This window comes from Delphinus delphis, chromosome 1 (genome assembly GCF_949987515.2).
Source record: "Delphinus delphis chromosome 1, mDelDel1.2, whole genome shotgun sequence".
Taxonomy (NCBI): Eukaryota; Metazoa; Chordata; class Mammalia; order Artiodactyla; family Delphinidae; genus Delphinus; species Delphinus delphis.
Window position 1 is genome coordinate 183,190,556 of NC_082683.1, and position 14,468 is coordinate 183,205,023.

At 47.1% G+C, this 14,468-nt stretch overlaps 1 protein-coding gene across 2 annotated transcripts in view; it reads left to right on the forward strand.

The window, feature by feature from the left end:
- The window catches only part of IPO9 (importin 9), a 45,823-nt gene that overhangs the window by 29,220 nt on the left and 2,135 nt on the right, over positions 1–14,468 (forward strand). For both annotated transcript variants that reach the window (XM_059998889.1, XM_059998897.1), the window contains exons 15-23: positions 7,904–8,130; positions 10,036–10,184; positions 10,641–10,769; positions 11,372–11,647; positions 11,757–11,923; positions 12,458–12,591; positions 13,546–13,668; positions 13,994–14,098; positions 14,257–14,333. In XM_059998889.1, the coding sequence (XP_059854872.1) occupies positions 7,904–8,130; positions 10,036–10,184; positions 10,641–10,769; positions 11,372–11,647; positions 11,757–11,923; positions 12,458–12,591; positions 13,546–13,668; positions 13,994–14,098; positions 14,257–14,333 (1,387 nt within the window). The remainder of the gene's footprint in view (positions 1–7,903; positions 8,131–10,035; positions 10,185–10,640; positions 10,770–11,371; positions 11,648–11,756; positions 11,924–12,457; positions 12,592–13,545; positions 13,669–13,993; positions 14,099–14,256; positions 14,334–14,468) is intronic.

Below are 14,468 nucleotides of genomic sequence, written 5' to 3' on the forward strand. Positions count from 1 at the left end.
CCTGCCTTACAAGAAATGCCAAGAGGAGTTCTTCAAGCTGAAATGAGAGGATGCTAATTAATAATGTGAAAATATATAACACACTGGTACAGGTAAGTATATAATCGATTCGGAATACTCTGATACTGTAATATGGTGGTGTGTTAACCACCTAACTCTAGTATAAAGGTTAAAGGATGAAAGTGTTAAAAATAACTAGCTAAATACTTTATGATTATCATTACGAATACACAGTATAAAAGGAGTTAAATCGTGACATCAGAAACATTAAAGGAAGGGAATAAAGGGGTAGAATTTTTGTATGCAGTCAAAGTTAAGTTGTCAGTGTGAAATAGACTATCATATCTATAAAATATCTTATGGTAACCACAAAGCAAAAATCTATGATAGACGCACAAAAGAGAAAGAGAAAGGAGGCAAAGCATTCCACCACGGAAGATCACCATTCACAAAGGAAGACATCCAGAGAGAAAGGTCGGGGAACAGGGGACTACAGAAGAGCCAGAAAACAGTTAATAAAGTGGGCTTACTTATCAAAACTTACTTTAAATGGATTAAATTCTCCAATTAAAAGTCAAAGTAGCTGAGTGGATTGAAAAAGAAGACCCAACTATATGTTGCCTAAAAGAGACTACAGGTTTTAGTACACACATAGGCTCAAAGTAAAGGGATGGAAAAAGATATTCCGTGTAAGTAGAGACCAAAAGAGAGTGAGGGTATCTATACTTTTATCAAAGTAGACTTTAATTCAAAAGCTGTAACAAGAAACAAAGGTCATTATATGATAAGGGGGTTAATTCATCAGGAAGATACAACAATTATAAATATATGTGCACCTGCCATCAGAGCACGTAAATATATTAAGCAAATATCAATATCTGAGAGGAGAAATAGACAACAGTACAATAATAGCAGGAGATTTATACCCCACCCTCAACAATGAATATGCTCATCCAAACAGAAAATCAATAGGGAAACGTTGGACTTAAACTATACTTTCAACCAAATGGACCCAACAGCATACAGAACATTCCATCCAACAGCAACAGAACATACGTCCTTCCCAAGCATGCATGGAGCATTCTCCAGGATAAGTCATGAAGCAGGTTTTAATGAATTTAAGATTAAAATAATACCAAGTATCTTTTCTGATCACGTTGAGATGAAACTGGAAATCAATTACAGTAGGAAAACTGGAAAAATCACAAATATATGGAAATTAAACAACACACTTCTAAACAACCTGTGGATCAAAGAACTCAAAGAGAGATCTAAGAATATTCTGAGGGACTTCCCTGGGGGCGCAGCAGTTAAGAATCTGCCTGCCAATGCAGGGGACACGGGTTCGAGCCCTGGTCTGGGAAGATCCCACAAGCTGCAGAGCACCTAAGCCTGTGAGCCACAACTACTGAACCTGTGCTCTAGAGCCCGCGTGCCACAACTACTGAAGCCTGTGCGCCTAGAGCCCGTGCTCCACAACAAGAGAAGCCACCACAATGAGAAGCCCACACACTGCAGTGAAGAGTAGCCCCCACTCACTGCAACTAGAGAAAGACCATGCACAGCAATGAAGACCCAACACAGCCAAAAATAAATAAATAAATAATAAATTAATTTTAAAAAATAATAAAGATATTTTAAAACACACGAAAATGGAAAATACAAATACCAAAACTTATGGGATGCAGCAAAAGGAGTTTTAAGAAGGAAGTTTATAGATTAAAAACACCTACATTAAGAAAAAAGAAAGATCTCAAACAACCTAACTTTATACCTCAGGAATTAGAGAACAAACTAAGCCCAAAGGTAGCAGTAGGAAGATGAGAGCAGCAATAAATAAAATAAAGAGCAGAAAAATATTAGAAAAATTTAGTGAGACTAAGAGCTGGTTTTTTGAAAAGATAAACAAAATTGACAGACTTTAGCTAGACTAAAAAGAAGAGAGAGAAGACTCAAGTACAGAATCAGAAATGAAAGGGGAAACTTTACAACTGATAACACAGAAAGACAAAGGTTCATAAGAGACGACTGTGAACAGGTGTGTGCCAACAAATTGGATAACCTAAAAGAAATGCATAAATTCCTAGAAACATACAGCCTAACAAAACTGAATCATAAAGAAATTGAAAATCTGAACAGACCAATAACTAACAAGGAGAGTGAGTCAGTAATCAAAAACCTCCCATAAGACAAAAGCCCAGGACCAGATGGTTTCACTGGTAAGTTCTACAGACATTTAAAGAAGAATTAATACCATTCCTTCTCAAACTCTTTCCAAAAAATTGAAGAGGAGGGAACATTTCCAAACTCATTTTACTAGGCCAGCATTTCCTGATAACAAAGCCATACAAGGACACTACAGGAAAAGAAAACTACAGGCCAGTATGCCTGATGAATATAGACGCAGAGATTCTCAACACAGTACTAGCAAACTGAATTCAACGCAGTAAAAGGATCACAAACCATGATCAAGTGGGATCTATCCCTGGGGTGCAAGGATGGTTCAACATACCATAAATCGACAAATGTCATACACCAATTAATAGAATGAAAAATTAAAAATCACATGAATATCTTAATAGATGTAGAAAAAGCATTTGACAAAATTCAGTACTCATTCATGACAAAACTTTCAAAAAAGTGTATAGAAGGAACACATCCCAACACAATAAAGGCCATATATGACAACCCCCCCAGCTAACATCATATTCAACAGTGAAAGGCTGAAAGCTTTTTCTCTAAGATGAAGAACAAGGTAAGGGTACCCACTCTCACCACTCCTATTCAACACAGTACTGGAAGTCCCAGCCAGAGCAATTAGAAAAGAAAAGAAGAAATAGTGAACTATCACAAAGAGAAATTTAAAAAACAATCTCCTGTAAAATTGCATCAAAAACAATAAAATGCGTAAGCATAAGTTTAACCAAGATGGTGAAAGATCTATACACAGAAAACTGTAAGACATTGATGAAAGATTGAAGAAGACACAAATAGAAAGATGTTTCATATTCATGGATTGGAATAATGAATATTTTTCAAATGTCCAAACTACCCAAAGCAATGTACAGATTCAGTGCAACCCCATCAAAATTCCAGTGGCATTTTTCATAGAAGAACAAACAATTCTAACATTTGTGCGGAATCACAAGAGACCCTGAATAGCCAAAACAATCTTGAGAAAGAAAAACAAAGCTGGAGGCATCACACTTCCTGATTTTAAACTATATTACAAAGCTACAGTAATCAAAAAACAGTGTGGTATTGGCATAAAAACAGACACAGAGATCGGTGGAGCAGAACAGAGAGCCCAGCTATAAACCCACACTTATATGGTCAATTATTTTATGACAGAGGAGCCAAGAACATACAGTGGGGGAAGGACAGTCTCTTCAATAAATGATGTTCGGAAAACTGGACCCTTATCTTACACCATATACTTAGGTCAACTCAAAATCAATTAAAGACTTGAACCTAAGACCTGAAACCATAAGACTCCTGGAGGAAAACATAAAAGTTAAACTTCTTGACATTTGTCTTGGCAATGATTTTTTTGTATTTGGCAACAAAAGCCAAAGTAAACAAGTGGGACTACGTCAAACTAAAAAAGCACAGCAAAGGAAACCATCAGCCAAATGAAAAGGCAACCTACTGAATGGGAGAAAATATTTGCAAACCATTTATCTGATAAGCAGTTAATATGCAAAATATATGAAAAACTCATACAACTCAATAGCAGATAATCTGATTTTTAAAAATGGCAGAGGACTTGAATAGACACTTTTTCTAAAGAAGACATACAGATAGCCAACAGGTACATGAAAGAGCGCTCAACATCACTAGTTATCAGGAAAATGCGCATCAAAACCACAATGAGGGCTTCCCTGGTGGCGAAGTGGTTGCGAGTCCGCCTGCCGATGCAGGGGACACAGGTTCGTGCCCCGGTCCGGGAGGATCCCACACACCGCGGAGCGGCTGGGCCCGTGAGCCATGGCCGCTGAGCCTGCGCGTCCAGAGCCTGTGCTCCGCAACGGGAGAGGCCACAACAGTGAGAGGCCCGCGTACCGCAAAAAAAAAAAAACACAACACAACGAGCCACCACCTCAAACTTGTTAGAATGGCTATCATCAAAAAGACAAGAAATAACAAGGTTGCTGAGGGTGTGGAGAAAAGGGAGCCCTTGTGCACTGCTGGTGGGAATGTAAATTGGTGCAGCCACTGTGGAAAACAGTATGGAGGGTCCTAAAAAAATTTAAAAATAGAACTGCCATTTGATCCAGCAGTCCCATTTCTGGGTATATATCCAAAGGAAATGGAAACAGAATCTCGAAGAGGTGTCTGCACTCCTGTGTTTATTGTAATATTATTCACAGTGGCCGAGACATGGAAACAACCTGAGTGTGCATCGGTGGTTGAGTGGATGGAGGAGATGTGTGAGTATTAGGTGGACCATAATATAACTCAGCTGCGAGAAGGAGGGAACGCCTGCCGTTTGCAGCAGCGTGGATGGACCTTGAGGGCACGGTGCTGAGTGAAATAAGCCTCACAGAGGAAGACAGATACTGCATGGTATCACTTACATGTGGAATCTTTTAAAAAGCCCAGCTCATTGTAAAGGAGAGCAGGAAGGTGGTTGCTGAGGGTGGGGAACATGGAGAGATTGATGAAAGGGTACACGCTGTCGTCGGTCCGATGACCAAGGGCTGAGGATCTAACGTGACATATGGTGACTGCATCGTGTAACAGGACGTAGAAATTAGTGTTCTCACCCAGGGGAAGGTAAATCTGAGATGATGGACCGTGTCAATGACCTGGACGTAGGAAATCTTTCACGCTGTGCATGTACGTCCAGTCACCGCAGTGGACATAGCTAACCATTTTATAGGTCGGTCACGCCGCAGTAAAGCTGAGAAGAATTTAAATTTAAAGAAATTTCAAGATTGTTTAAATTTTATATTACTCTTATAATCAGAAAAAATATGTGAAGAGAACTCTCTTTTTTTTAGTAGTTTTCAATTCTCTGACTACATGGGCATTGGTTTTCTGGAAAGGTGTAACAGCTGTCTCTGGAAAAGTGACAAAAGCCATGAACGTGCACAGCAAAGAAATGGACACTCATACCTGATTATAAAATTTTACATCATGTGTGGAAGAGTGGACCCCAGGTTAAGAGCTTCCTGTGAAGGGCTGCTAGCTGTGCTTTCTTTCACAGCCAGGATTCTCCGTTTGGCCCTTTCCCTCTTGTTTTCCAGCCAGTTTCAGTCTGGCTTATATTCTCATCATGTCATTGAAGTGCTCATTCTCATGTCACCAGCAGCCCTTTCCTGGTCATCGTACCACCTTCGCTTTTCTTTCTTTTACCCCAGTTTTAATATATTCATTCGTATCGTAGTGTATGTATTATTGCAAACTGCCTTAAACCATTTCTGAAACAAGATATTGATTGACAGATACTTCCACTTGTGTCTCATTTCTCTAGTCATATTTATGCCAGCCTTTCTCCAGAGCTCCAAATTAATGTATGTGCTTACTGGCTGTGCCAGGATGGGTATCTTACAAGCACCTGAAAACTAACACATCCACTACTGAGCTTACTGTTTACCACCTCCAGGCCTACCCTACCTGTAGTCCCTGTTATAGTAAAAGTACAGATCATGTACCTTTAGATCTTATAGCTAAAGATAGAGGTCTGTACTCCCAGAGATGCCAGCTCTCTGCCAGGGTTGGTGCCTTCGCCTCTCCTCCCTTCCTCCCTCTCCACTGTGGCTGCCCTGGCTCGTGTGCTCAGCTTCTTGTGCCTGAAAATTAAAACTCATGGCTCTGGTTGTGCTCTTTGAACTCTGGGATACAGGTACCCAGAAGAAAGTCAGAGTATACTGGACGGTCCGTGACGCCACAGGATAAATATAGAGCATTTTCCTGGGATGTCGGTTTTCCCTGAAGACTGTGGGGTAAGGCAAGGAAGAGATTAGGTGTTAGGAGTAATTTGTTAAAAAAAAACTTTGATATACACTGGCTTCCAGGATAAAGTCTAATAACCTCCTTAGCATGGCATAGAAGATCCCATATGATGTGGCCAGATGATGCACTCTGTGGTCTCCCAGACTCTGTAAACCCTTAGAATGAGAAGCAGCGGGAAGAGGTAGGGCACAACTCAGTCCCAGTGGAGATGGTTGCAGAACCTAGTCTGACGAGCCAAGAGCTGCCCACGGCCAGATGCTGAGCCAGCTCTTAAGGAGGAGTTAGATTAGAGCACGGTGGCATTGAACATAGAGATGTTATAGATGAGGAGCTCCCTGACGATCCAGCGGTTAGGACTTGGCGCTTTCACTGCCAAGGGCCCCGGTTCGATCCCTGGTTGGGGAGCTAAGATCCCGCAAGCCGTGACGTGTGGCTTAAAAAAAAAGGATGTTATGGACCAAAAAACAAAGAATCTGAACAAATGTGAGATCTAAGCCCGCAGGTTTACTAGTCACTGTGGACCTTTGAACCCAGCAGCTGATACAAATAATATGATTGTAAGACACTTAAAAATTAAGTTAAGAAAAACCATTTATTGAGAACCTGGGGTCTGGGGGCCTTGTTTCTGCAGTAGGTTCTTTTAACATAGAGAAACAATGTTTTTGTTGACTTTTTTTTTTTTTTTTTTTTTGCGGTACGCGGGCATCTCACTGCTGGGGCCCCTCCCGTTGCGGAACACAGGCTCCGGACGCGCAGGCCCAGCGCCCATGGCCCACGGGCCCAGCCGCTCTGCGGCATGTGGGATCTTCCCGGACCGGGGCACAAACCCGTGTCCCCTGCATCGGCAGGCAGACTCCCAACCACTGCGCCACCAGGGAAGCCCTTTATTGACTTTTATTACCGTTCTGAAAATAACAAAAGTAAAGACTTAGATGATATATTTTTAATAATTGTATCCCATTGGACATGGTAAGCAGCACCCAGTAAATATTTATTGATTGAATAAGAGGCGAATAAGGTAGAACTGTGTATAGAAAACAAACTTTTTTTAAGAAATATAACTTCCTTTTTTTAAATCTTTAAATTTTAATTTTATATTGGAGTTTAGTTGATTAACAATGTTGTGTTGGTTTCAGGTGTACAGCAAAGGGATTCAGTTATACATATACATGTATCTATTCTTTTTCAAATTCTTTTCCCATCTTGGTTATTAAAAGAGTATTGAGTAGAGTTCCCTGTGCTATACAGTAGGTCGTTGTTGGTTATCTATTTTAAATATAGCCACGTGTACATGTCAATCCCAAACTCCCAGTCTATCCCTCCCACCCACCCCCGTAACCATAAGTTCGTACTCTTAAGTCAGTGAGTCTGTTTCTGTTTTGAAAACAAACTTTTAAGCCCTGCAAATAGTACACCAGTTTTTTGAGTATGTGTAAAATGTTTATATACATTGATCTCATCTTAGGATGCAAAAAAAAACCTCCAAAAAGTATAAAATCTTTGTAACATGGAAGTTAAAAAATAGTCTCCTACTAAATAACAGTTGTATTGGAAAAGATTTAAAAACACTATTTGGAAAATTATACATATATCTTAGGAATGTGACTAAAACAATGGTCTGAGGAATCATAAGTCATTTGACTTAATATCTTAATAATTTGGATGTAACCATGACTGGGATTTGCTTCAAAACGAAATAGAAGGATGAAAGAAATTTTAAAGGAAATAACAAAGACCAAAGCAGAAATAAATTAGAAAACGTAGAAATGATGGTGGTACTAGTTGTAAAAAAAAAAGCCACAGAAAGATATAAAAACTTAATGAGCTCTAGAAGTTGCTTCATAAAGCTTCACATGAAAATGCTGTAACACATAATGCTGCTTGGAAAAACCAGGAATTGAGGGACCCGCTGGTGAGTAGTTCTTGCTTATTTCTTGCTCTCCAGTTATTGTGACCAGCTGAAAGTCTCAGAGAGCACCCACGTGCTTCAGCCCTTCCTCCCCAGCATCCTGGATGGCTTAATTCACCTGGCGGCTCAGTTCAGCTCAGAGGTCCTCAACCTGGTGATGGAGACCCTGTGCATCGTTTGTACGGTAGACCCAGAGTTCACAGCGAGCATGGAGAGCAAAATCTGCCCCTTCACCATCGCCATCTTCCTAAAGTACAGTAACGGTATGCGCGAGGCGGGTGGGGGGCGAGTGGGCGGGGATCGCGTGAGCGCTTCCCTGGGTCTAATGGTCTTAGCATTAGAAGCAAAGAATGTGACTTGGAATTAGCGAGAGTAGGGTCGTGCTATAGATCAAGCAGCACTAAACAGCGGAGAACGTATGCCTGTAACTCTTGCCGTCTAGTAAGAACTGGGAAGAAAGATAACGAAGAAAGCTAACCGGCAAGACGTATAATCTGGGACTTTGACAGTAAAGTAAGGGAATTGAGCAACTAAATCAAAAGCTTCCTAAAAGAAGAGGCCTAGAACTATAACTAGAAAAGGAAAAGTGAAGAAGGAGATACATGGAAAGATTTATGAATAAGGTGTTCGTTGCGTGTTTTTTATAGTAGCAAAAATTTGGAAACAGTAAGAGGTTAATTAATTATATCTATAAAATGGAATGCTGTGCAGCCGTTAATAATCAAACCTCAGAGGAATTGTTAAAGCCATGAGGAAGCGCTCACCTTGTAGTAAGTGAATAGATTGTTTTCCAAAATGCGTGGAGTATAACTGCAAGTTTTGGTTTTGCTTTAGAAAAGGATGTACGTGTGGATTTGTATAGAGAGAAATTACCAGAAGAAAATGCATCAAAATGTTAAGGGCAGTTATCTCCAGGTGGTGGAATTACAGGTGTATTTTTTCCTTTAATACTTTTCTGCATTTTAAGTTTTTCTGCAGTCAGTGTGTATTAGAAATATTGAGGACATTTGTATCTGAAGAGCGAGTATTGAAGCTTGGAAGGGGGTTGGTTATGTAACGTGATGCCACACTAAACATTTTATTCAATTCGTTTTTTCACTTAAAAATGTGTCCTAAGGAGGGTTCCACACTGCACTCTTAGACAGTCCTTGTTCTCTCCACCCGTCACATAGTATTTATTCCATAAATATCGTCATTTATTTACCCATTCTGTTCATGGACCTCTGGCTTGTTCACAGTTTTTGTCTATTACGGACAACACTGCGGTGAACTTCTAACGTGTGTCTTAGTGCCCTGCACACTGCATACGTTGTCTCATGCTAGGTAGAGGAGGGCTTTATATTTTTCTTACACAAAGCAGGTCGAGCTGAAGTTGCATTTCTTCACGAGCCTCTGCTTTTGGAAGGCTTTACCTTTTTTGCCCTCCGATGGCTTCGGGAGTTCTTGTGCGCGGTGACCACCCCCGGGAGAAGTACGTGGTCCTCGTCGACACGTGGGAACCTGGGAAGAGTCAGTACTTGGGCAGTTTCTGAGGCTGATGTCTTCTTAACAAAGTATCAGTGGGGGCGTTTTTTCCCCTTAAGCATTTGTTTTCATAATCAGTCCAAGTTTCACAAGAATACAGACATTAAAGATTTGTCCCAGAAAAAGAGGCAGGTTTTGTTTTAGGAATAGCTGTTGCTGACTCGTCCCTGACTTCGTGAGATCACACACATGCTGTCTCCCAGACAGCTAGCAGCTCTCCCTGCTTTTCAGGTTACTCCGGTGGCCCCAGCAGGTCCCGGGTCAGTGATGTGTAATCAAAGCAGAAGTTGTAAACATAAGGACACCAAGCGGGGAAAACCGCGGTGAGGTGGGGATGGTGGTGTGCTGAATTGGCGATTGGGATTGACATGTGTACACTGATGTGTATAAAATTGATGACTAATAAGAACCTGCAGTATAAAAAAACAAACACAAAAAACAACTAATACTAAACTTTCTTTGGGTTATTTGTATGGAAATATGTTAGTATAAATGTTTCAGACATTACATGAAATTTCTAAAAAAAAAACAACAACAAAGCAGAAGTTGTTCACTTCGGTTAGGGCCAAACAACAGGCAGCATTAAGGCAGAAGCACACACAGACCACCAGGCGGGGGGACTCATGTTGCCTTCTCCACTTCAGATCCTGTGGTCGCCTCGCTGGCTCAGGACATCTTCAAGGAGCTGTCCCAGATTGAAGCCTGCCAGGGCCCCATGCAGATGAGGCTGATTCCCACCCTGGTCAGCATCATGCAGGCACCAGCAGACAAGATCCCTGCGGGGCTCTGTGCGGTACGGCAGTCGTTACGGGGCCGGGGTGGGGATGAGAGAGCACGCGTGAGCCCTGCACGAGCCCCCCGAGATCCCACCCCGCTGACGCCGACCAGCAGTGTGATATGTTCACGGGGTGATGTTCCTGGGCTGCTTCACCCACGAGGACAGTGGGTGGTTCTCGAGGCTTTCAGAAGGGAGCTCTTGTTCCCAAGGTGCCCTCGGTGATTGGACAGTCCCGTGATGACACTGTCCCTGGCTGTCCAGTCAACCTCCGCCCCCGCCCACCCCCATGGCTTCTCATGTGATCAGCTGCCGCCAGGAGACTGAGAGTACCCTCTGCTGTCTTCCTCTTCCAGAAACGCGCCTTTCATTATGAGTGTCTCTGGGTTGGTGGGTGGGCTCCGCACAGTAAGGATCTTGTTGTTGGGCCCCCCTCCGCCCACCCCAGAGGCAAGACTGACTTCTCTCCTGCAGACGGCCATTGACATCCTGACCACGGTCGTGCGGAACACGAAGCCCCCCCTCTCCCAGCTGCTTATCTGCCAGGCTTTCCCTGCTGTGGCCCAGTGCACCCTCCACACGGATGACAACGCCACCATGCAGGTATCTCCGCGCAGGTATCACCACGCAGGTGTCTGAGCCGCGGTGCATGTGCAGCAGACTGAGCAGTTGGACACCATTTCCTGCCTTTGAGATAGAAACCCCTCAAATCCATATTTACCCAGAGGACCCAGGCAGGGTTCCGACTGCTAAAACCAAGACGTTCTGTGCGTCTCCGAGGTGTGAGTGCCAGCCATCCTGCTCTCTGTGTCTGGGTGTTGCTGCGGCGGAAGAGCTCATAGACGTACAGACTAACGAAGTCAGCAAAGGGACCGGCCTCTGGAGACCTGTAGGCAGCGTGGTTGGTGGGAGGCTGCTTTATGCTCACAGAGACCTGCAGTCCCCCCAGTCACTGCTGTGTCTTAGCTGTTTTCTCAGTACCAGAGGTAGAGCTTTACGGTCGAAACTCCGTTTGCGTGTCCATTCTCCCTTTGATGAGAAGCGCGCGTTTCTGAGCTAACCGATGCGGCACAGCAGAGACAGGGTGGTGCGCGCCTGTGTCTGCAACGGCGAGGCCCCAACTCCGGCGGGATGAGCCCCCCAGACCCTGCAGACGGAGGGCTTGTGTGCCCGCGGCTGACCTAGTCCCCTCCCTTGTCTCCTAGAATGGTGGTGAGTGCCTGCGGGCCTACGTGTCGGTGACGCTGGAGCAGGTGGCCCAGTGGCATGACGAGCAGGGCCACAATGGGCTGTGGTACGTGATGCAGGTGGTGAGCCAGCTCCTGGACCCCCGCACCTCCGAGTTCACTGCCGCCTTCGTGGGCCGCCTCGTGTCCACCCTCATCTCCAAGGCAGGGCGGGAGCTGGGGGAGAACCTGGACCAGATTCTCCGTGCCATTCTCAGCAAGATGCAGCAGGCGGAGACGCTCAGCGTCATGCAGGTAGGACGGCCCCAGCCCCTGAGACGCTGGCGAGGGAACGGCCACGCTGCCCTCTGTTTCCTGCCTGGCTGCCTGAGTCCCTGAAGCAGGTGTCCTCCTGTCCCCCCAGTCCCTGATCATGGTGTTCGCCCACCTGGTGCACACCCAGCTGGAGCCCCTCCTGGAGTTCCTGTGCAGCCTCCCGGGGCCCACCGGCAAGCCTGCCCTGGAGTTCGTGATGGCCGAGTGGACCAGCCGCCAGCACCTCTTCTACGGGCAGTACGAGGGCAAAGTCAGGTGGGGCCGCGTCCTCCTCCTCTGGGCCTTCCGCCTCTTCCCCTGACTTGAGCTACCCAGCTGCCCGTTGCGTTCCTTTTCCCTCTGTTTCTTTCTGGCTAAACTGTATATTCAAGTAGCTGCCCTCTTGAAATTCCCAGAAGATAGTCATCACAGGTAGAGCGTGTGTTTTTGATCTCTGCTGGCTAGAGACCCTCCCCTGCCCGCACCTTCACCCAGCCAAGTGCTGCTGGCGGCTTCCTCTTCTTCACAAACCCAGCTTTCTGACTTTTTGTCCACGGCGTCTCATCACCCCACACTCCCTCTGGTGCGGACGTCGTCGTGCTGCTCACCCGCTCCGGCTTTGTTCAAGGACAGCTCTCATCCGACCGTCCGTAGGAACACGAGATCCCCTTTGCAGCCAGACTCTCTTCTGTGCCCTAATTAGTTGTGAAAGCACTTGCACGCTCCAAGTGTCGGGATGTAACTGCCTGTCTCCTTGGGGTGCACTCCGAGGGGGCAGCTGATCGGCCCTCTCTGGCTCTTCCTCGCCAGCTCTGTGGCGCTGTGTAAGCTGCTTCAGCACGGCATCAACGCGGATGACAAGCGGCTGCAGGACATCCGCGTGAAGGGGGAGGAGATCCACAGCCTGGACGAGGGCACCCGCACGCGCTCCAAGGCGGCCAAGAGTGGGTGACGCTGCTCCCCTCACACACACGCACTGCCACCCCCACCCCACCCCGCCCCCGGGGCTCAGGACACCTGGGCTGGGAGGCGGTTAAGACATGGTTGTTAGTGATGGGTTTGATAAGAAGCGGCAGAGAACCCCAGGTGAACAGTGGAGCAGAGCGTGGGTCCTTCTGCTGCTGCAAGTGGACAAGAGTCCCAGGTACAGGGACCCCCAGCATCCAGCTTCATTCTGGGCCTTGGATGCCCACTTCTCGTGTCTCTGTGTCTGATTACCTTTGGCTTGTGACTCGTGATGTGTGGGCAGAGCGCAGAGCTGCCTTCTTTTTTTTTTTTTAATTTACCATCTTAAATTAAATTTATTTTTTCTGCATTGGGTCTTCGTTGCTGCACGCAGGCTTTCTCTGGTTGCGGGGTGCACGGGCTTCTCACTGCAGTGGCTTCTCTTGTTGCGGAGCGCAGGCTCAGTAGTTGTGGCTCGCGGGCTCTAGAGTGCAGGCTTAGTAGTCGTGCCTCATAGGCTTAGTCGCTCCGTGGCATGCGGGATCCTTCCGGACCGGGGCTTGCACCCGTGTCCCCTGCATCGGCAGGCAGACTCTCAACCGCTGCGCCACCAGGGAAGCCCTGGAGCTGCCTTCTTTAACTGCAGGTTTGCGCTCACCTGTGCTGTTTCTCAAACTGCAAGTCCCAGGGCCCGGAGTGCTCCACCCTGTGCAGGTCGCTGGTTTGCAGGCTTTTTTACTGGCAAAGCCTGTCTCCTTTGGTCCCCGAAATCTCTCATCTCTCCTGACTTCTAAACTCCTGTAGCGTGGCGCAGAACGAAGCTATTTAATTTTCCGTCGTGCCTCAGGGCTGGGTGTGGGCTGGGCAGTGGAGAGCCGGGGGAGGTGTGGCACACTGCCTCGCGGGGTAGTGGCCCAGGGACAGTGGGACGTGGAGCCTCCTCCTCCTTCCAGACCCCGAGCGCTGGACCAGCGTCCCCCTGCTGGTCAAGATCCTGAAGCTGATCATCAGCGAGCTGTCCAGCGTCACGGAGGCCAACGCCGCGCGCCAGGCTGCCCCCGCAGAGTGGAGCCAAGGTGCCCGCCCTCCCTGGAGGCTGGGTTGGCAGCCAGGCCCCGGGCTTGCAGATCGCTGGCTGGCTGGCTGGCAGAGTCCCCGACGGCCCAGGCTGATCTCCAGGGTCTGCCTGCAGCACCTCGGGGGTGGCCAGGAGGCCAGCGCTTCCGGCTCCAATTGTTCCGCAGAGCCTCTCGGCCTGTTCTCTCCCCCCAGTCGGACTTGGTGGGGGGATCTGGCCAGGTCCTCTACCACTGGGGCCCGCGGGGCTTCTGTGTCCTGGCCGGTCTGGGTGTGGGAGGGAGACGCGTGCGCGTGCTGCAGCTGCTTCTCGGCCCCGTGCAGATGACTCCAGCGACATGTGGGACGACCAGGAGGAGGACGACGACGACGAGGAGGACGGCCTGGCGGGCCAGCTCTTGTCCGATATTCTTGCCACGAGTAAATACGGTGAGCGTCGAGGCCAGCCCCGTGCACGCCGACACCAAGAGCGGGGCGCCCAGGGAACGTCCCATGGGCTTGTGTACCCCTTGACCTCAGCCGTGTGGGTGCTGCCTGCCCCCCGGGGCCTGTGCGCCCTGACCCTCCCTGGCTTGGTGTCTCTCCAGAGGAGGATTACTACGAGGATGATGAGGAAGATGACCCTGATGCCCTGAAGGACCCTCTCTATCAGGTCGATCTGCAGGTGAGGGTGTCCAGAGATGGTGTCTCGCCAGCAGCCGTGGCTCAGCACCATTGCGGCTCGCCTCGTCTCGCCCGGTGGGCAGGGCTGGGGGAGGGCGGGGACTCTGCACCCAGGGGCTTCCTGCCCTTGCCCCGT